We start from the raw sequence: 22,185 nt of genomic DNA on the forward strand, positions 1-22,185 counted from the left end.
TTGCAGGGCAATGAAAGAGACATCAGCCGGGGTATCCACCACACTTTGAAAAGATTTCCCATTTTAATTTTTTTAAAATTTTTAAAATTTTTTCTAATTAGTTATACATGATAGCAGAATGCATTTCAACTCATTGTACACAAATGGAGCACCACCTCTCATTCCATTTCAATCTAAGTTCTGGACGCTCCCGTTTAATCAGTTGTGACCAGTACACCCAAACAGGGGAGCCAAAATTTCTTTTCTAGGTTCAGGGGAAATAATTTTACTGGTTAGCTTGTAGGGTAAAAGAACAATTTGCACTATCCTAGTCTCAGGAAGAATTTGAACAATAGTATTGTTTGAGCCTTGACGTAATTTCCCCTTGATAGTCAGGATCTATGACTCCTGGTAATACTTGAAAACCTTTCGTGGTTAAACTACTTCTTCCCAAACAAATCCCATAACACCTTGTGGCAGGAGACCATATACTCCTGTAGGAATAGTCGGAGGACCCATCTCTGAGGTCAATATGAATCTGGAGGTGGGACAGAGGTCCAATCCTGTGCTTCCAGGGTGGCACGGTAGAGGCCTCTGACTGGTTGCCATGGTGTCAGTGCCCCCAAGGTTTGTTGGGGGTGAGGCTGGCCCCCTCAACAGTTTCCCTGTGGAGGAACTAAAGGATATACACATATATCCGTATTTGATCCACCTTTTTTTGGTGGGGGGAGGGGGGGTACAAGGATTGAATTCAGGGGCACTCGACTACTGAGCCACACCCAGCCCTACTTTATATTTTATTTTGAGACAGAGTCTCACTGAGTTTCTTAGTGCCTTGCTTTTGCTGAGGCTGGCTTTGAACTCACAATCCTCCTTCCTCAGCCTCCCGAGCCACTGGGATTACAGGCGTGTGCCACCACACCAGGCTGATCTACCTTCTTTTATCCAGTGATAACCTCGCTGACACTGAGGGCATTTCTCCTGTAGCTGGGGAGAGCCCTGCCTTCCACTAACCCATTACAGGAAAGGAGCGCTGTTTGCAATCACTGGCATAATGCCCAGACTTGCCGCAATTGAAACACAAGTCCCTTGAACTTATCTGTTTGTTTTTTTTTGGATGAAAAACCTCTTTTAATGCTGTGGCAAAAGCTGTCTCTTGAATATATGATGGCCCAATGTTTGCACATAAACAAATAAAATCACTACGGTACCCTTATTTTGATAAAGGTGCAATGCATCTTGGAAAGTCTTATTTGCATTTTCAAATGCCAATTGTTGTACTGGAATATTTCCAGCATCAGGATCTGCAATAATTCTACTTGTAGCCTGAAACGAGTGAGCCATAGAATCAGCATAGAGCTCATCAGGCCCATATCTTATTTTACTGATATCTGTTTTTTGTTTTTTTTTTCTCCTTTAGTTGGTAAACTTCTCCATGCTTTTATTGCGTATATATTTATTTGCGGATAAGATTGTAATGTATAACTTAGGTGATTTTGTACATTTTGAAAAGCTCCAGTTCCCGTTAACATTTCCACAGTCATGTTTACAGCATGTGCTTGATTTCAAGTTACTTGGTCTCTATCGGCTTCCACCCTGACTTCCACATGAGATAATCTCCTGGATTCAAACATGCCTTAGCCAGAGCTTGCCAATCATTTAGAGTCAGAGCCTCATTAGAGATATTTTCAAGCAAGCTAATAACAAATGGAAAAATTGGCCCAAAATGAGCTAGAAGTTGTTTTTAAGTCCTTGAAGGTTTTAAAAGGGATAGGCTCGTATATGTGCAGTATTTGTCCAGGATTATTAGGATCATGCCTTTTAATGACAGGGAAAATTTGAAAGCCTGGTATCTTCCCCAGCCTGTCTAGACTTTGGTAAGCTCAACTAAAATGGAGACAAACGCAACAATGGGGAAACAGTTGACATTTTGCAGTGGGTGGGGGGTACTGGGGACTGAATTCAGGGGCACTTGACCACTGCACCACATCCCCAGCCTATTTTGTATTTGATTTAGAGACAGGGTCTCACTGAGTTGCTTAGGGCCTCACCATTGTTGAGGCTGGCTTTTGCTGAGGCTGGCTTTGAACTCACGATCCTCCTGCCTCTGCCTCCTGAGCCGCTGGCTTGAAATTTTTGATTAGGCACCCACAGTAGAGGACACAGAAGATACATTAAAAATCACAGTAGCGGTGTGGGGTCGTGGCTCAGTAGTAGAGCACTTGCCTAGCACATGTGAGGCCCTGGTTTCGATCCTCAACACCACTTAAAAATAAATAAAATAAAGGTATTGTGTCTGTCTGTAACTTAAAAAATTTTTTTAAGAGTTAACAGTAACAAAGTAAGTTGTAGTTGGACACAATACCTTTATTTTATTTATATGTTTTTATGTGGTGCTGAGGATCGAATCCAGTGCCTCACACAGGCTAGGCAAGTGCTCTACCACTGAGCCACGACCCCAGCCCTTAATTCTTGCTCATATTGTAAGGGTAATGGTTTAACTGAGCTTATCCCTGAAGCCTCTAGAGAGGGAGGCCGGGCAAAGGGTGGACAACTTTAGAATCTGACACCCGTCTAAAGTTTGTTTTAAATCTGTTACCTTGGTAGAGGAAAGTAATCTTGATTTCTCTTGGGTAGGATTTAAACAGTCTTTAATTATGATCTTAAAGTAAAAGCTGACATGGGAATTTTATCTGAACCTTCATTAATATAGCAAGCACACAGTTGCTCCCCAACTTTTCGCCAGGTATCCAAATTGAAAGTACCCTCCTCTGGAAACCAACAACAATTTTTTATCAACAGATTTTTAAAAATTTAACACGCTGTTTATCTTTAAAAGTGGATCCTTGCTAGGTGAGTTGGTGCTTGCCTGTAATCCCAGTGGCTCTGGAGGCTGAGGCAGGAGGATCACGAGTTCAAAGCCAGCCTCAGCAAAAAGCAAGGCACTAAGCAACTCAGTGAGACCCTTTCTCTAAATTAAAATATGAAATTGCCGCAGTCTGGCTGGGCACAATCAGGAGCCACTTGTCAAAAGAAACTAACTTTATTTTTAGAACCACACACGCCAAACAAAACAGCCTCTCAGGAAAAACCCTCAGAGCCTCAACTGCCACCACCGGCTTTCCACAAGCCTCTTTCTCCCACACAAGCTTCTCTCCACCTCCCACAATTCTCCTGCTCTTGAGGCTGATTGGCTGGGTCACGTGGGTGGAGCCAAAAAAGTCCCCCAATGAGCAGCTCTGTGGTATGAAAGGGCAGGGAAACAGTCCAATGAGCATCACCGCAGAGGAGCCAATCAGCTAGATGTTGCTGGGGCCGCTGTGAGCCAATCATCAGCCGGCAGCTGGAAGTTTGCTGGCAGCTGGAAGTTTGCTGGGGCCCCTTCGGCTGTGGCTCTCAACATCTCCCCCTCTCTGTTTAAACAACAAGCATGTGGCTTAGGGACCGTGTCTGTTAGGCAGTCCAATTCAACATATGGTCCTTACCCGTCATCGGATGAACTGACCTCTAGGGCGTCAGCCTCCTGTCTTAGGTTGGTACCACTGCAATTGGATCATACCCGTCACTGACTACCGGTCCAGCATACAGCTATACTTGTGGATAGGCCTTTGCACCAGTGGGGGGGTGAGGTTCTTTGCCTCACCTCTGTTGGCCCCCAAATTTTAGACCATCACTAGTAGAGGAGGATGCAAAATGCCATGACATTAAGCCAATTGAGGGCTCCTTTGAAAAATTGTACCACCGGTGACATCATCAGCAAAAATACCCCAACACTACCACAAGTCGCTGCACCAACAGATAGTTCACAATGCATACAGGTGAGCTCACAATGTGTCCAGGCAAGTTCTGCAAGCAGTTCAGTGATGGCTATTGTAGAAGCTGTAGATTGGTTTTAACTTTGACTTCACCAGCACTGGGATGAAGATAGGAATTCTGGCAATAATGGCTAAAGAAAAAATTATGTAACATTACAGAAGGCACTAAAAGAAAACAATTTTCTTAACAATTTACATTGTCTTCACCGGCACTGGGATGAAGATAGGAATTCTGGCAATAATGGCTAAAGAAAAAATTATGTAACATTACAGAAGGCACTAAAAGAAAACAATTTTCTTAACAATTTACATTATCTTTAAGAGAATTATTAAATATAATGAAAAGGAAAGGTGAAAGTAAACAAACAGATCTGTTAACCTTCTTTTTTGTTTACATATTAAAACAATCTTCAACAGCTGTTTACCCAATTAAATTAAACCATTTAAATCATGTGAATTAAAAAAAATATTTGGATCCATTTTTTTCATGAGCGCTCATCATATATGATATATGGACATACATACATTCAAACATATAACACAAAACACAAGTGTGCACACATAATATAATACATACAACACATAACATTATAGTAAAGGCCTTATAACTTTTTACAGGTGAAATCTCCATTGCAATGTTTAAAAACTCTATAGTCAAAAAATAGAACTGATCAGCAAAACATTAACCTAGGTCTGTATGAGCTCAAAAAACAAAATAGAACTTCATGATATGGCAAAGGGCAATAATAAAATAGATATTGAAAAAAGCATCCTGGTTCTGTTGCAGATGTAAGAATAGCCAAACTGGAGTTTTGGATATCAGTTGTTATGGATTTGAGCCAAATCATCTTCTTTTTGGTCTGTAGAAATCGCTTTAGTTAATCTTTCTGGAATCCAAATCGGCTGCTGTTCTCCCTGTGGAAACACACAAACAGACCCCCGACTCCAGACAATTACTGGGTCAGGACCTTTCCATTGTCCTGTTAGAATATCCTTCCAAAGTACCTTGGGCTTATGCACATTTTTTGGACACATATGCCTTTCCACAGCATTAAGTCCTGATGAATCCAAATTTAAAAAGTTTAGAGTAAAAAGGGTTATTTTAAGTTTATCTTTGGGGAATATATACCCCTTCCCAATTCCTTCTTTTTGCTTTAATAAGTACATTTTAATAGTTTGATGAGCTCTTTCAACTATGCCTTGTCCCTGTGGATTGTATGGGATTCCTGTTATATGAGTAATGCCAAATGTTGAGCAAAATTGTTTAAAAGAGGTAGAAGTATAACCAGGGGCATTATCTGTTTTTAACTGTTTTGGAACACCCACAGTGGCAAAATTTTGTAAGCAATGAGCTATAACATCTTTAGTTTTTTCTCCGGCATGAAGGGAGCCCATCAAAAATCCAGAAGAAGTATCAACTGTAACATGCAAATATTTTAATTTTCCAAATTCTGGCAAGTGTGTGACGTCCATCTGCCAAATATGGTTAGGTATCAATCCTCTAGGATTGACTCCAAGATTAACTTGTGGTAAAAAGGTCACACAATTTTGACATTGTTTTATTATTTGTCTAGCTTGTTCCTTAGTTATTTTAAAATGCTTTTGTAAAGTATTAGCATTGACATGGAACTTTTTATGAAAATTTATAGCTTCTTCTAGTGTAGAGAAAATATGTATGTCATGTGTAGTTTTATCTGCTAAATCATTGCCCAAACTAAGGGCTCCAGGCAATCCTGTATGTGCCCTGATATGTCCTATAAAGAATGGATCTTTTCTGTCCCAGATTAGACTTTGTATAGTGGAAAGCAAAGAGAAAACAGTAGAAGAAGGGGAAATCCTACCAGCATCTTCAAGAGATACTATAGCATTAACTACATACTGACTATCAGAAAATAAATTAAATACAGAATCTTTAAACATCACAAAAGCTTGTAAAACTGCATTAAGCTCTACCTTTTGAGCTGATTGTTTGGGTACTAAAAATGTAAAAGTTTGATCAGGGGTAACTACTGCTGCTGTACCATTATTTGACCCATCAGTGAATATATTTGGAGCATTCATGATAGGTGTTTTTCTTGTCATTTTTGGAAAAATTACAGGATGCAATGACCAAAAAGACAATAAAGGATTAGATGGTAAGTGGTTATCAAATGAAACATTAGATTTGCACATGATTATTGCCCAAGTATTTAACTCATTAGCTAACTCATCAATTTGATTCATAGTATATGGAGTAATAATTTTATTGGGAGAAATTCGAAACACTCCCTTTGCTGCTTTTATTCCTTTGAGTATTAATTGTCCTACAGCCTCAGGATACCTAGTAAGAATAGTGTTAGGAGAATAAGATAAATGTATCCATAATAATGGATCTTCTTGCCAAAATACTCCTGTAGGAATATTTTTTGTTGGTAGTACAATAAATAATAAAGGCAAACTTATATCAATTCTATCCAAATGCATATTTTCCATATATGTTTCAATGATTTTTAATGCCTTTCTTGCTTCAGGCGTTAACATTCGGGGTGAATTTGGATCTGATGGACCTTTTAGGATATCAAATAAAGGTCCCAACTCTCCTGTTGGTATACCTAAATAAGGCCTTATCCAATTTATGTCTCCTAATAACTTTTGAAAGTCATTAAGTGATTTGAGTTGATCTACTCGTATTTGAATTTTTGGTGGATGGACCATGGTTGAGGATAATAGAACTCCTAAATAATTAATTGGAAAATTTAATTGTACTTTATCTATTGCTATCTCTAGATTATAATTTTTTAATAAGTTTGTAAGTGTGGCATAACATTCTAGCAATGTGTTTTTATCTTTGTGTGCTAATAATACATCATCCATATAGTGAAATATTTGTAGTTCAGGATTTTGATTTCTAAGTGGCTGGATTGCTTTGTTAACATAAATTTGACACATAGTTGGGCTGTTAGCCATCCCTTGAGGGAGTACTTTCCATTCATATCTCTGATCAGGACCTTCATGATTCAGTGCAGGGATAGTAAATGCAAAACGTGGACTATCCTCAGGATGAATTGGAATTGAAAAAAAACAATCTTTAATATCTATAACTAAAACATACCAGGTTTTTGGCAAAGCAGACAACTGAGGAATCCCTGATTGAGCAGGTCCCATAATAACCATCTCATTATTAATGGCTCTTAAATCTTGCAATAATCTCCATTTACCAGATTTCTTTTTGATGACAAAAATGGGAGTATTATGGGGAGATACAGAAGGTTGTATATGTCCTTCCGCTAATTGTTGTTTGACCAGGTCATGGGCTGCTTGTATCTTTTCTTTAGTCAGGGGCCACTGAGGAACCCATACCGGTCTTTCTGATTTCCAAGTAATTTTTATTGTCTCAGTGGCCCTTTCTGAAAATCCAACCCATGTCTGTCTGTTCCTTGATCTATTTGTATTGGTGCTGCTATACCTTGTTCTTGTTTTTCTAATCTTTTTCCTTTCCTAAAACCTTGTCTAGTCATAATAGTGGGTGCATTTTGGTTGATGTTATTTGTTAATGTCAAACCTAATTGATCTAGGACATCTCGTCCCCATAAATTTACGGGAAGATGATCCAATACATATGGCTGTATAGTTCCTTCACATCCTTCAGGATCCTTCCAATCTAATACCATTGCACTTCTATGGGGATTAGTCGCCACTCCTAGGCCTCGAAGCGTTTGAGTGGCTTGTTGTAATGGCCAATGTTTTGGCCATTCTTGACGAGAGATGATGCTAAGGTCTGCACCTGTATCCAGTAGCCCATTAAATTCATGTCCTTGAATATTTAGTTTTAGCATGGGGCGAGAATCTAAATTTAAAGAAAGCATAGCCCAGTCTACACCTGTGGAGCCTAATCCCTTGGAACCTCTTTCTACAGTACGACTGGAAAATTTATCATGTAGGCTTGGTATTATTAGTAACTGTGCTATTCTATCTCCTGGTGAAATTACTGATATACCCTTTGGAGAACTGGCTATAATTTTTATTTCACCTTCATAATCGGGATCAATTACCCCAGGACTTATCATAAGTCCTTTTAGAGTAGAAGAGCTGCGTCCCAATAATAAGCCTACTGTTCCTTTGGGAAGAGGTCCTTTCACCCCTGTGGGAATGATTTGAACTCCCATCTCTGGAGTTAGTACTGCTCTGGCGGAGGCGCAGATGTCCAACCCTGCGCTCCCTCTGGTTTGTCTGATGAGGGATCTGATGGACAATGTGTCCTGGGCACTACCCTGATGGGGTTGCTGTGTTCCTCCAGTGCTCCGTATATTTGTGGTTTTGGGCCCCGGAGCATTGGGCCCCCCTGTCCATTTTTTGGCAATGGAGCCCGATGCCTTTCTCCACGATATCGTGGATAAACACCTGGTCCTTGTTCGTTTTTTGATAATGGAGTACCCTCTATGCTGGTTTGAGAACGGCATTCATTAGCCCAATGTCTCCCTCTACGGCATCGTGGGCAAATACCTGGTATTCTACTCCTTTGATACCTAGTTTTGTTAAACCCTCCTCCAATGGGGCAATTCCTTTTAAAATGTCCTGTTTGTTCACAATTGTAGCATGTTCTTGGCCTGGCATCTAAAGCCTGTTTTACTGCAGCTGCCACAATTTGCCCTTGTTCATTAATGTCTCTGGCATCTAAAGCCTGTTTTACTGCAGCTGCCATGACTTGCTCTTGTTCATTAATGTCTCTACATAATTTAATATATGTGTTTAAATCTTCATGTTTCCATGGTCTAATGATATCTCTGCACCAACGATTCGCTTGCTCATAAGCCAGGTGTTTTAGTAATGGCATTGCTTGTTCTGTATTCCCAAAAACTCTGGTAGCTGTTTGAATAAGCCTATCTACAAATTCAGCATAAGGTTCATTAGCTCCTTGTATTACCTTAGATAATTTACCTTGTAAACCTCCATGTCCTTGTAAAGTCTTCCATGCCTTAATTGCATCTGCAGCAATTTGTGCGTATACGCCAGGATCATATGCAATTTGTTGCTGCTGATCCTCATAAGGTCCCTTTCCTAACAACATATCTAGATTTCTCTGAGGATAACCAGCTGCTGCATTTCGCCTAGCCGTCTCCTTGCAAAATTCCTCATTGGCAACCTTCCATAACAGGTATTGTCCTCCATTTAGCACAGCTTTACACATATTAGCCCAATCTGCTGGCGTCATGTTCAAGTTGTTAATGGATTCGACCATGCTTACAGTGAAGGGTGCTTGAGGACCATAGGTTGTTACAGCCTCTTTTAGCTGCTTCACTGTTTTGAAATTTAAAACTTGGTAAAATCGCTGCCCTCCTGCCTCAAATACAGGGCATGTTAATATTTGAGATCTTGTCTCAGGATCCCAACTATCAACTGCGGTGGTTGGGGACCTCCCAGCATATGGAGGTGGCCTTGTTAGTTGGACACTTACGTCCTCTGGTGATAGAAAGGTGTTAGTAGCAGTCTCCTGTTGTAACTTTCCCCCTGATGGCTTTTTCTGTTTTACACTTTCTTTCTCTGTCTGACTAGCTTGAGAGGCCTTCTCTTTTACTTGAATCTTTTCCTCTGTCTGACTAACTTGAGAGACCTTCTCTTTTACTTGAATCATTATGTCTTCTTCTTCCTCTACCATTGTCTGAACTGAAGGCTTTGGACTAAGCAAACAAGATATGAATGTCCACAATGGCAATGTGCCAACTGGCAGAGTCCCTGGGCTTTTCTTTTCTATTCTTTTTAAATCTTCACCATGATGGTTCCATTGTGATATATTTAACAACTCCTCCTTAAAAAGCCATGGGCTACATTTTTGTATTGTATCAACGTATGCCCTGATTGTTCTTGATTTTACTGAGATGCCTCCTTCCTCTAACAATTTACTTAACACTCTTTCAGTTTGTTTTTTACTAATTTCTGATCCCGTATTTCTACTATAATACAACCCAACAAGATGACGCCTAACAAAACTGAAACAGAGTGAAACAAAATTGAAACAACACAAAATCATTATAATAGCCTCCTGAAATGTCCATCTGTCCTTTCTCCCTATCTGTTCCTCAGATGTGAGCGGTTTTTCTTCCATCTTACACATCTCCAGGGACAGGTAACTTAAAACAAAAGTGAAACAAAATAACAAAAGAAGAATCTTAAAATGGCTACCCATCCTCTCGCCCTGCCCTCAGGGGCGAGCAGTTTCACTTACCCTCAGTCGCTCCCCGTACGGGCCACCAAATGCCGCAGTCTGGCTGGGCACAATCAGGAGCCACTTGTCCAAAGAAACTAACTTTATTTTTAGAACCACACACGCCAAACAAAACAGCCTCTCAGGAAAAACCCTCAGAGCCTCAACTGCCACCACCGGCTTTCCACAAGCCTCTCTCTCCCACACAAGCTTCTCTTTTTCCCACAATCCTCCTGCTCTTGAGGCCCATTGGCTGGGTCACGTGGGCGGAGCCAAAAAAGTCCCCCAATGAGCAGCTCCGTGGTCTGAAAGGGCAGGGAAACAGTCCAATGAGCATCACCGCAGAGGAGCCAATCAGCTAGATGTTGCTGGGGCCGAGGAGCCAATCAGCTAGATATTGCTGGGGCCGCTGTGAGCCAATCATCAGCCGGCAGCTGGAAGTTTGCTGGGGCCCCTTCGGCTGTGGCTCTCAACAAAATAGGGCTGGGGATGTGGCTCAATGGTCTAGTGCCCCTGAGTTCAATCTCTGGTATCAAATAAATAAGTAAATAAATAAAGTGCATCCTTGATCTTTAAGTATTGCTTTAAGTGCTTGCACATAAAGGTTTCTCTTCTGAGAACTGGAATTTTCCATCTAGTGATTGATCCCACAAATATGTGCTCCTTACCTTGTTTAACGGTGATTACTACTAATGTGGGGATCAATGCGTGTGTTTCCAGGAGTGTCTCTTCTGTTTGAGTTCCCCTGTGCCTGAGCCCCTTGCTGGGTGCCAACTGCCACAACCCTCACAGCATCAACAAAGGATTCTCTAGTAGGGGCGATGGGAGATGAAGAAAAGCACAGGGACAAAGAAGACACAGAAGTAATTTCACAAAAAGCTGGGGCCAGGTGGGAGACTGCACTCTGATGGAGCAACAGGTACCCAGAACTAGCTCCGCACGTTTATTACATAGGGTCTCTGAATCAGGAAGTTAAACTACAGGGGCATTGTAAATTGTCCAAGGCTTGTAAGTTGTCAGAGGCTTCTTTATGCACTAAAAAGTTACAGAGCTAGAAACATTTTTTTAGCTATCCTACTGTTGCTGTGCTGAGAACATTTTGCTATTATCCTGCTGTAACCCAGGATACCCATTGTCCCAGGATGTCTGATAACTGTTAGCATCAGAGCTTTGGCAAGGAATGTTTCCCAGGCTTAGCTTTTTGTTGATACCACAGGATCAGCTGATAACTGGGGGTTCATCCGCTCTCCACATTACACTTTGTCAATTTCACCTCTGTTTTTGAAACATACTTCCTGAGTTAGGAACATACAGGGGATTTGGGAGGATCTGATTGTGGGATGAGGGGCAAGATTTGGCTTGGTGGCAAAAGCTGAGCTACTTACAGAGGTTGGGTGACTAGCCCAAGGCACAGCTGCTGAGCAACAGCCTCAGTTTCCAGACCCAGCTTCCTACCACCCTTATTATTCCACACTGCCTGCAAGACGTGAAAATCCAGGAGAACAGACAGACGAACCCTCTTGATTAATTGTGCACTCATTACTTCCCGCCCCTGTGTGGAGTCTTATCTCTGCAGTGTTTCTATCTCCAATGTCTTGCAGGTTTGGGGAATAGCCAGAGGAGGCTAGATGCTTGGGACTACATTTCACTCTGAAGGCAAAGGAAACCCCAAAGGAAGGAAAGTGGGGGCCAGGCTCTGTGTGGGTCATGGAAGATCAAGTTAGGGTAGACCTGGGTCCTGGCTTGAAGAGCTCCCAGAGCATGGTGGGTGGAAATCAGCTCCCCTTCCACAGGCTGAGGGTACCATGAGGGACAGAAAGCTTGGGGAAGTTGTACTCAAGAACCAAAGTACAGAGCTGGGGTTGTGGCTCAGTGGTAGAGCAATTGCCTAGCATGTGTGAGGCACTGGGTTCAATTCTCAGCACCACACATAAATAAATTAAATAAAGGTTCATTGACAACTAAAAAAATATATTAAAAAAAAAAGAACTGAAGTACACACACAGAATAATTGCAATGGATGAAATGTTTGTGTCGGCTGACCTTATGTTGAAACCTAATCTCAAAGTGATGATATTAGGAAGGTTAGGGTTAGGGTTAAGGTTAGGATGTGGACTTTGGGAGGTGACCAAGTCAGGAGGGTGGACTAGTGCCCTCATAAAAGGGACCCCTGAGAACCCTCCTTCCCTATGTGAGGACACAGCCAGTAGTCAACACTTTGCAAGTCAGCAGCAGACCCTCACTAGATCCCAGATCTTGGATTTCCCAGCTTCTGGAACTAAAGAAAATAGCTTCCTGTTTATAAGCCAGCCAGTCTCACGTTTTCTTATAGAGACTGGATGGACTGAAACATGAATCTGTGCAAAAACATCAAAAGGATAAGCCAGTGGGGGATGCGAGTCTCAGCCTCTCTGAGGGATGACTGGCTCTGTAGAAGGAGACTGAGAAGTCCTCAAACTGCTTGTGACTTGACACCCATGTCACCAATATGGGAAGCTCATTCCCCACTAGTAGCCTACTGGCTACCCAGACTTCTGGCCTCTCCTCTCCAGGAAACCCCCGAGTGCTCTCTGCCTCTTCTGCATGACTTTCTTCCCTTGCTTCTCTCTGGGTCACACTGTCCACTCTGCTCCCACACATCCCTCTCTCGCAACAACACCTGGCACCAGCCACAGTAGAAAACACCAGGGACATTTCCAGTGGAGTGGCCTGGTGTGAGCCCATGGGGCTGATGTCAGCTTCTATCTGAGTAAAAGGCTGCAGTCCCAGTGAGGTCCATGCTGCTAGTGGCAGGGCAGGACAGCAATGACCACACAAAGAACATCCTTCTATTTTCCTACTCTTGAGACTGTGTGTGGGGTGGTTGAGGCAATTTGATGCTACAGATTCGGCCAAAAGACAAAGGTACTCAGAACATGGGTGCTACTAGCCCAGTTTTTGTTTGTATTAGTAACATGGGTGAAAGGAAGACATTAAAAATTTTTTATTTGGAGATAAGTTCTCACTAAATTGCCCAGGCTGGCCTTGAACTGTGATCCTCCTGCCTCTGCCTCCTGGGTTGCTAGGATTGCAGGTGTTTGCCACCATGCCCCACAAGTTTGCAACTTTTTTGGGGTGGGGGAGTGGGTACTGGGAATTGAGCTCAGGGGTACTTAACCACTGAGCCACATCCCCAGCTCAATTTTGTATTTTATTTAGAGACAGGGTCTCACTGAGTTGCTTAGTGCCTCCCATTGCTGAGGCTGGCTTTGAACTCGAGATCCTCCTGCCACAGCCTCCCGAGCTGCTAGGATTACAAGCCTGCGCCACGGTGCCTGACAAGTTTGCAACTTTTAATTCAGCTTAACCTTTCAAACTCAGAAACATCATAAACATCATTTGCCATTTGGACCCAGCAGATCCATGTAACATATGTTTGAAATCACTTCACAAATAGCTTATAGAAGCATGAATAAAGGGATACTAGAAATGACTTTATTAGACATTTTAATGAGAATTTAAATATGACAAATCTCTTTGTATACACTTATAAAAATGAAAAACATTTTTACATTCCTGCAACTGATTCAGCATTCCCTCTGCAAAAACCCTGCCTCACACTGTATGCTATGAGCAAACGTATTTATGACGTGGCCTCTGGGGGGGTTTTAGTGGCTTTTCTGCCTCCCCAGGTGATATAGGCTGAGTTGTTTATCCCATTCCCAACCCTAAATTCAGCAAGTTTGGAGACAGGATTGTGATAGGTGTAAAGATGATGTCATACCAGAGAAGGGTGGACCCTGCTCTAATATGACTGATGTCCATGTGGGCCGAGGGCACAGCTGAGTGGAGTGCTTCCCTAGCATGTGCAAGATCCTGGGTTTAATTCCCAGCACTAAATGATGACAATTAATAAGTAAATAAATAAACAGCCATGTGATGAGTCAAACATGCTCACAGGAAGATGCTGCCACCAGCCAAAGAGCCACCAGAGGCTGGAGAGGACCTGAGCAGACCCTCTCTGCCACCTTCGGAGGGAGCATGCCTGGCCAACACCTGGACCTCAGAATGTGAGAGAATCAATCTCTCTTCTAGGCCACCCAGACTGCAGTCATTTGTGAGGGCAGCCCCAGGACCCCAATGACCACACAAAGGACATCCTCCTATATTCCTACTCTTGAGACTGGTGGGAAAGGACACTGGGGTAGAAGATGGGATTTCTTCCCAGGTCTATCCATCCCTGGGAGGTGTCTATCCATCCCAGTTGCATGAGGAATCCTGTTCAGTGGAGTTCCCCGGTTCCTGGAAATGGCTGGTGCGGATCTCTGCTGTGGGGCAGGATGTACCCACTGCTGTGTGTGAGTTCTTGCGGGGCAAGCAGAAGCTCTGGCCCTCTCACAGCTTTGGCTGCCCTCCCCAGACCTGTCACGGTACAGGAGCCTTCAGCTGTCTTTGCAGGAGGTCTTGTAGTTTATTTGTTTTCAGTACCAGAGATTGAACCCAGGGTGCTCGACTACTGAGCTACATCCCCAGCTTTTTTTTTTTTTTTTTTTAAAGAGAGAGAGAGAGAGAGAGAGAGAGAGAGAGAGAGAGAATTTTAATATTTATTTTTTAGTTATCGGCGGACATAACATCTTTGTTTGTATGTGGTGCTGAGGATCGAACCTGGGCCGCACGCATGTCAGGAGAGCACGCGCCGCTTGAGCCACATCCCTAGCCCCAAATAAACCTTTCCTCATTTTTTTTAAAGAGAGAGAGAGAGAGAGAGAGAATTTTAATATTTATTTATTTATTTTTTAGTGTTCGTCAGACACCACATCTTTCTTTGTATGTGGTGCTGAGGATCGAACCCGGGCCGCACGCATGCCAGGCGAGTGCGCTACCGCTTGAGCCATGTCCCCAGCCCTAACCTCCAGCCTTTTTAAATTTTTATTTTGAGGGTCTTGCTAAGTTGTCCACGCTGGTCTCAAACACGTGACCCTCCTGCCTTAACCTCCCAATGGCTGGGATTACACACATCTACCACCCACCCTGGCTCATGTTCTTGTTTTTTAAAAAATTATATTTGTATGCTTAAAAATTGCTCATCAGGGCTGGTTGTGTTTGGTGCTAAAGTGCTTGCTTAGCATGTGTGAGGCTCTGGGTTCCATCCCCAGCAGCACAAAGAAAGGAAGGAAAACAAATTAAGAAAAAAAATTACTCCATAGAGTGGAAGGCCTGCTACTTCTTTTGCACAGAGGGAAATTGAGGTTGCCAATTGGAAATCCTGGAATCATGCCTCATTGCATGATGAGTACTCTAAGGAGAATCTCTCTTATGCTTTTTCTACTGGGATAACAGGCTCCATCTTGCAGATGGAGGCCCAGGAAGGAGATGTGAGCTGGTATGTGTCTTAGGTTATTTGATTCTGAAGTTCATATCACACCTGAAGCTATTTGACTCTGAAGCCACCATATCACACTGCTTCACTGGGGCACACACCACCTCACTCCCTCCATGCTGTGGCCATAATAGACATCCTTAGGTCAATGTTAGCTGCCACATTTGCAGAACAGAGTTCCTGAATCCAGGCTGGAAGTGAGAAAGAGCCTATGGTCTCAGCCCAGTGAGTAATCAGATCTGTGGCAGTTTCTCATCCCTCTGCCATGGCCAAGGGACACAAAGAAAGGGCAAGGGCCAGAGTCTCAGGGGTCAAGAGGTCATGGGAAAATGCCCTAAAGAGAGTTCCAGAGAGACTTCATAAAGGCCCCACTTGGGTCCTGGATATTAGGTGTTTTCCACAGCCTGCAAGGCCCTAGCAGGGTGAAGATCACATGGGGCCACTGCCCACTAAGAGCAGACACCCAGGTCCTGACCGGGAAAGGCCTGAGCAGTGTCCCACCCAGGGCTGAAAGGCAGCCATCCCACAGCATCTAGTCCTAAGAGCAGACCAGCGATCATCTGGTCACCCAGCAACTCCACTCCTGGAGCTTCAACCCAATACACAGTGTGGAGAGGGTTCGCGTGTGCCCAACTATGGGCCTCACAGCTGCTCCATGGCTTCGGCCTATCTGGCATCAGCAAGAGACCAGAGAAGCAGATCATGACATTTAACCAGCAGTGTCACATAGCTACAAAAGAGAACAGCCATGAACCCTCAGGATGTGAAGGCTCTTACAGGAGCAAAGAAGGGGGGCCTTTCCATGTGATGGGGAGGCAAGGAACCGGCACTGCCCTGCGGAGACGGAGTCAGAGCAGAGCTCCCAAGGGCACATGCTCTCCACCTCCATCCTGGTGGGGACACACGTGATGGGCACACGTGAACTTCACTGTGTTTTCACAGAATACCTGAGCACTTTCCTAGAATCAGAAAAGCACAGACATTGCCTGCTGGCCCAGTGCCGGCTAGTTCTCACTGCCCTGAGACACGCTGGGGCCATGTCTGGGTGGCATCTGGGGTGTCTCCTGCCACAGTCTGCCGGGGGGGGGGGGGTTTGCACAGCAGCTCTCATGCTGCATTGCTTGGTGGCCTTAGGAGAGAGGGAAGGAGACAGGGACGGGGGAGCACCGGGTTCTGCTCTCAGAGGGGCGGAGGCATGGCTCATCCTCACTGGATCCTGCTTCCTTTGCCTTGAGCAAGTCTCAAACCCATCTGAGCCTTAGCTTCTCACTTGTAAAAGAAAATCTGCTCCTCCCTCCCCACAGGCCTGGGTGGGGGCTGCTAAATGAGACTCTGATTAGTTGATGGATGAGAAAGTGCTTTATGAGCCAAATGGTACAATTACTGCTTTTAAACAAGAGCTGTCTTGGGCCTGCCACTCGTACCTGCCTTCCACACCCTGTGCAGCCACCAGGGGCCTCAGACCATCCTCTCCCTGGGCACACAGCCTGCAGTGTTCCAGTTTCTCGCAGTTCACTTGTCATGAGCATCTCCTGAGTGGCCACTGTGCACCTGCCTGAGAGGGGGCTGTCCCATCCCCCAGTCAAGGTCTGAGCTTTGAGAAAGCACAAGATTGACTACTCCGGAGACAGATGGGTGACGAGGCGACAAATGTGCAATGACAGTTGCCACAGCTGAGGCACAGCGAATGCCTGTGCCGTAGCCAACCCTGTTCTCGCACTGTGTACCCGCGCATCCCTTCAACCACCCTGGAACCCTCCCAGGAGACATGACTGCAACCCCCAACAGGCAAGGTCAGGCCCCTGCAGGGAGGTCAGCCCAGGCAGGGAGGGTCATCTGTGGCAGAACAGAGCCTGCAGGTCAACTGGGGCGTGGAAGGAGGAGCACCGGCAGGGATGGGAAGGGACCCCACCTGAGGGACAAGCAGCTGAGGGTGCCTGAGTGCTGGCGGCAGGTGCCCAGGGGCCGTGGAAGGTCCTGCAGTCACCCCCAGGCTCTGCTAGGGGCCAGGCCAGAGGCTGGGCTGAGAATGGAAGGGCAAGGAGGCAGTGTGGGAGGGGCCACGAAGCTGAGCCAAGGGTGTCCTCCATTTTTAGTGGCATGAGCCAACAATCACTTTGGAATACTGGATCCCTCTTTGGGCCTCAACTTTGCTATCTGCACCCTGGGGAGGGCGTTATAGACTGCTGGGTGACAACCCAGTGTCCATTTTTCCTTCCTAATCATGGAAACCTAGTTATATTGGGGCAATGAACACAGCTACAATTCCCAGAAGGCCTTGAAGAAGGGAGGGCCATGAGGGCACTGTGTTGGCCAGCGAGGCAGAGGCAGAGGTTGGCAGGTGGCCTTTCCTCCTTGGCCTGGGATGTGGATATGCTGGCTGCAGCTCTACAGACACCTGGTGACCTTGAGCCCTGGGCTTCCTCCTCCGTGGTACTGATGACCTCAGAGAACAGCTTGACACGATGCCACTGCCCCGCTTTTCCCTGCAAATAAGCCCCACCTTGTCTAAGTCACTGTTGGGGGTTTTCTGTTTGGCAGCCAAACTCAGCCTCTGAGACCCAGGGGAGGCCGTGTGTCCTGCTCCTCAGATACTGCAGACCACACTCATGATTGCCGCTTTGCCCTAGTACCACCTGGTCAGTTAGAGGGTGGATCCTTTTTTTCCTTTGAAGCAACTCACTCTTTAAGTTTAGACATGATTAATGGACTCAAATGTCTTATGGGCCAGTTACATATTTTTCTAATACACATTATGATAAAAATCCTTCAGATAAAAATATTTGTCCATGACTTTCTTGAAGTCATTTCACACCACATCTCAGGAGGTACTTAGTGTCAGTATCAGGGCCACTAGGCCTAAGGGCCATGAAACCCAGGCCAGCTTCAGCTCAGAGGTCTGGGACCAGGTAGAAAAATTGAAATCCTATACTCCAGGCGTGGTGCCTCCCTCTGAGTGAAGGTGTGGGTGTTGATGTGCCCCAGAGGTTGCAGAGAAGTTCCAGAAGGGCAGCCTGGCTTTGTGCAAGTCCCAAGCCTGTCTTCATTGACAGAGGGTGTCATGACAGGGAGGCCAGCCTGCACCACCAGCTATGGAGTCTACACAGCGATTATGGGCATCCTACTCGGGCCAAGAGGCCAGAATGCCACCTGTACCTCCTGTCCCTGAGGTGCTGATGCCAAAGTCCACAGAGCTCATCTCTGCTCTCTTGGTCCTGCTCACCTCCTGGCTTAAGGAAGCTGGCCAACAAGAAGTGGCTCCCACCACCAGGGAGGTGGCTCTGACCCCCACAGCCTCCACACAGGAGTCCCAGAGTGCGAGGGGTGAAGGTGTGGATTTGAGAAAGAAAGTGCCAAACATGATCAGAGGATGCCACGACCGTGTATCCATAGGATGGCGCTCAAGCTTTCTGTGTGCTTTTCTGATGAAAAAATTACTAAAACTCATAAACCCCTTAGGCCTTCACCTTAATATAGGTTCCCATTTATGAGGGTTTGGGGTACAGCTTTCCTCTAAGTTATCGTGCTTCTGATAGCCTGCACACCTGGGAGAGACCAGGTCCACTCTGCAGGTTGGCTGAAGTTTGTGGGGATGGGACAGATTCTTCCCCATGACCTACCAGTGGCTGCTTGGGCATCCTCTTCATCCTGGGCTGAGTGGTGTGCAGTGACCAGAGTGCTCTGAGACACAGGTCCTCCCAGAGACAACAATAGGATGTGGCGTGGTCCCAGGAACAGCATCTGCAACTGTGGCCACCCAAGAAAGGCCAGGGACCTCTGGGAAGGGTCCACAGTCAGGGCCCTGGTACTCCACAGGCAGCCCTCGTTTGGAAGGTGAGGTAGCCCCTGAATCTAGAGTAGGAGCTATCCCCAAAGTGTTCAGCGAGGGCCCTCTTTTCTCCAATCCAACTTTGGGTTAAGGCCAAGCTCCTCTGGCCTCCCTGTGTGAGGCTCTGGCTCCACCATCTATTTGAGTCTTCTTGGCCTCTTGGCACTGCCACCCTGGAGCTTCCGGGGGTTGCTGGGGGGCAGCGGGCTGTGGTGTGGCCCTCCACTCTCTGTAGACCCTGCATGAATGGGGAGACTTCAGCTTGCAGTCCAGGCAAACTCAAATGAAGCAAGCACCCCAAGCTGGGGGGGCCCACCACATGGAATGGCCCCTCTTCTCTGCTCCTGTAAGAGCCTGGGCACCTACTGGTGTGGTGCCTCACCATGACCTAAGCCAATTCCCCAGGCAGCTCGACCCACAGGGCCCTTCCTCACTCCCCAGGCAGATCCACCCCTGAGCCCTCTGGGACTTTCTCCCGAACCCTCCAGGTACTGTGGTCTTGGCTGCTCCAGCATTCTCAGGACCCTCCCAGAGCCACAGTCTCCTCATGGGGGTGCACTCAGCAGCTCTGGCCAGATGCAATTAGGAAAGGTGATGTTTATGGACCCTTCTTCATCCCTCACATTTAGAGACACACTGTTAAAACTCAGCATGCTCTGGCTTAGGAGTTCTGTCCCACTGCTAAACACCATTGAGAGCCAAGAATCCTTAAAGAATGGCATAATGACAAGTTCTTAATCAGTGACACGAGGAATGGGTTAAAGGTGCCGCAGCAGGTACTAAGATCAAACAGAAGAATGAACCTCCTGCATGGGCCCAGATGGTCCCAAGTGGTCCATAAGCCCATTAATAATTGAACCTATCCTTCCTGATGGTTTGGTTGCAAGGTGATTCAGGGAGTGACAAAATGGTGTCAATGATACCAGAGAGAGCTTTCTGTCTTCCAGAAGGGGCCCAAGAACTAGGTGGTATGCTCTGGTAATGTTCTGGAATGTGCTCTCTAATATAGCAGCCACTGGCCACATGCAGCTACTTAGCACCCAAAATGCAAAATTGAGATGTGCTGTACGTGCAAAACTCACATGGACTTCAGAGGACTTAGCACCAAAATAAAGAATGTGAACTTTCTCATTATTACTTTTACATTGATTATACATTGAGGTAAATAAAACACATTATTGGTTTCACCTGTACCTATGAGAACATTTGCAATTATATATGTGGCTCACCTCATACTTCTACCGGGAAGGGCAGTTCTACACTATAAATTAAGCTATTATTTGTACGTGTCTGAAGATACAAGAAATAATAAAAGTTCTTTAAAAGAATTGGATGGGTCTATACACAGGGCATAGGAAATAGGCTTAGTTAGACTCCCACCTACCAACCAGGTACCTACGTCCTTCCCAAGTATCTCTCCAACCTCCAGATGTCTGGCTCCACATCACCAAGACTCAGCCCTGAGAGTCCCATCTCCTTCTGTCCTGAGTGCACACCCCAGCTTACTGCCACATGCTGACTCACCTGATGTGGCTCTCCAACTCCAGCCCCTGCGCCCCATCAGAGGTGCTGCCCAGCCTTCCCCTTTTCAGCCCAACTCTAACCCTCCTCTGCCATCAGCCTTCCTCCAGCCTTCCTGGCCGATCTGGGGCTGTGGCCTACAGTTCATTTGAAGCTGGGCAAATGTGTGAGAGGCAAGTGAAGTACAGCATCAGGGATGGGAGAGCTGCTGGGGCCAGGCCAGATCCAGCTGTCTCTTCTCTACCAGCAGAACAACTGAGCATTGCAGACAAAAAGCCCAAGTTCAAATGCTGGCTCTCCTCTCACTCCCTAGTGACCTTCAGTCAAGTCTCTATCTTCTGTGAACACCAGAGTCCTGCAAACAAGGACAATTATAGGGCCTACACAGAGGCGGTATGGCAAGAGTGGACTGAGTTGTGCACAACGACCCTCCTGCCCTTACTTCTCCCCATGGAGGGGACAGGAGAATCCTGGTAGCCAGTGGGGTGGGAGCTACAGGACTGCATGGTGGGGAGGAAGCAGACACTGACCTCGGATGTCCCTGGGCAGGAGGGGTGGCCTGCTTGGGCCTGTGCTGCTCTGCCACATGGCGCTGGGGAAGGTGAAGCTGACTTCAGGCACGTGGAGTGTGTTCTCATCTGAACAAAGACAGGACGATATCATTATTAGCACTACCCAGTGATTCCTGGAAATCAAACTGAAGAATGGACAACACATACCAAGAAGTCACCCCACGTCAGGCTCTGTGCCTAACCCCTCCTTGGGACTTCCCCAGGGATTGTTTTTCTATGTGAACCCCTGCACTCTGTCCTTCAAGAAGTCTCCCCAGCCCAGCTTTTGGTTCTTGTCTCTTCCCATCAGCAACTGTGTTTCCTTCTCCATCCCCTCTTGCTCTTGGCTGGTGGTTACATGGCAGAGAAGAGGACTCGCTGGGTTTATTGCACATACTCAAATAAAAAAGGAAGCCAGGGGGTGGGCTGTGGGGAGAGAAGGGCATCTCTCCCTTCCATCCAGTTGGGTTCCCACTTCCTCAGGTCTCTGCCCAACATCACCCTACAGAGAAGCCCCCTGAGTGTCCAAGCCCAAGTCACGTTGTTCTACACTCTTCCTCCTTGTCTCACTCAGCTCTCGAAACTCATTGGGCCAAGATGCCATCTGGGAGCCCAGCCTTCTGCAAACACTGTACATCTGTGATCTTCCAGCTCCCCAGGGGACCTATGTGCAGTGAAGAGCTGTCTGGCCCCTGCCAAGAAGGGATACCTGGTCTGCCCCACCTCCTGCCAGCCCTTTCTGTACACCTGAAAACACAAGTACATTCTTTCTTGAAGCACAGCAGCCAGGTGGAGAGAGCAGCACTGGCACCAATCTTAACCATGCCATCAATACCTGATGTGACCCTAGAGATGTCACTTCTACTCTCCAGGCCTCAGTTTACCCACCTGAACCAGCTGGGCTACAGATCTTGAAGGACCATCCAGCTCTTAACGTTTTGATCACAGAA

The 22,185-nt window shown here is 45.8% G+C and overlaps 1 protein-coding gene across 1 annotated transcript in view; it reads right to left on the bottom strand.

The window, feature by feature from the left end:
* Positions 1-18,078: 18,078 nt before the first annotated feature.
* The window catches only part of LOC114080924 (kinesin-like protein KIF19), a 45,209-nt gene continuing 41,102 nt past the window's right edge, over positions 18,079-22,185 (bottom strand). Inside the window, 2 exon segments of the mRNA XM_071605249.1 lie at positions 18,079-19,401; positions 21,215-21,322. Of these exon segments, the coding sequence (XP_071461350.1) occupies positions 19,301-19,401; positions 21,215-21,322 (209 nt within the window). The 3' untranslated portion in view covers positions 18,079-19,300.

The sequence above is a fragment of the Marmota flaviventris genome, chromosome 19 (genome assembly GCF_047511675.1).
Source record: "Marmota flaviventris isolate mMarFla1 chromosome 19, mMarFla1.hap1, whole genome shotgun sequence".
Lineage (NCBI taxonomy): Eukaryota > Metazoa > Chordata > Mammalia > Rodentia > Sciuridae > Marmota > Marmota flaviventris.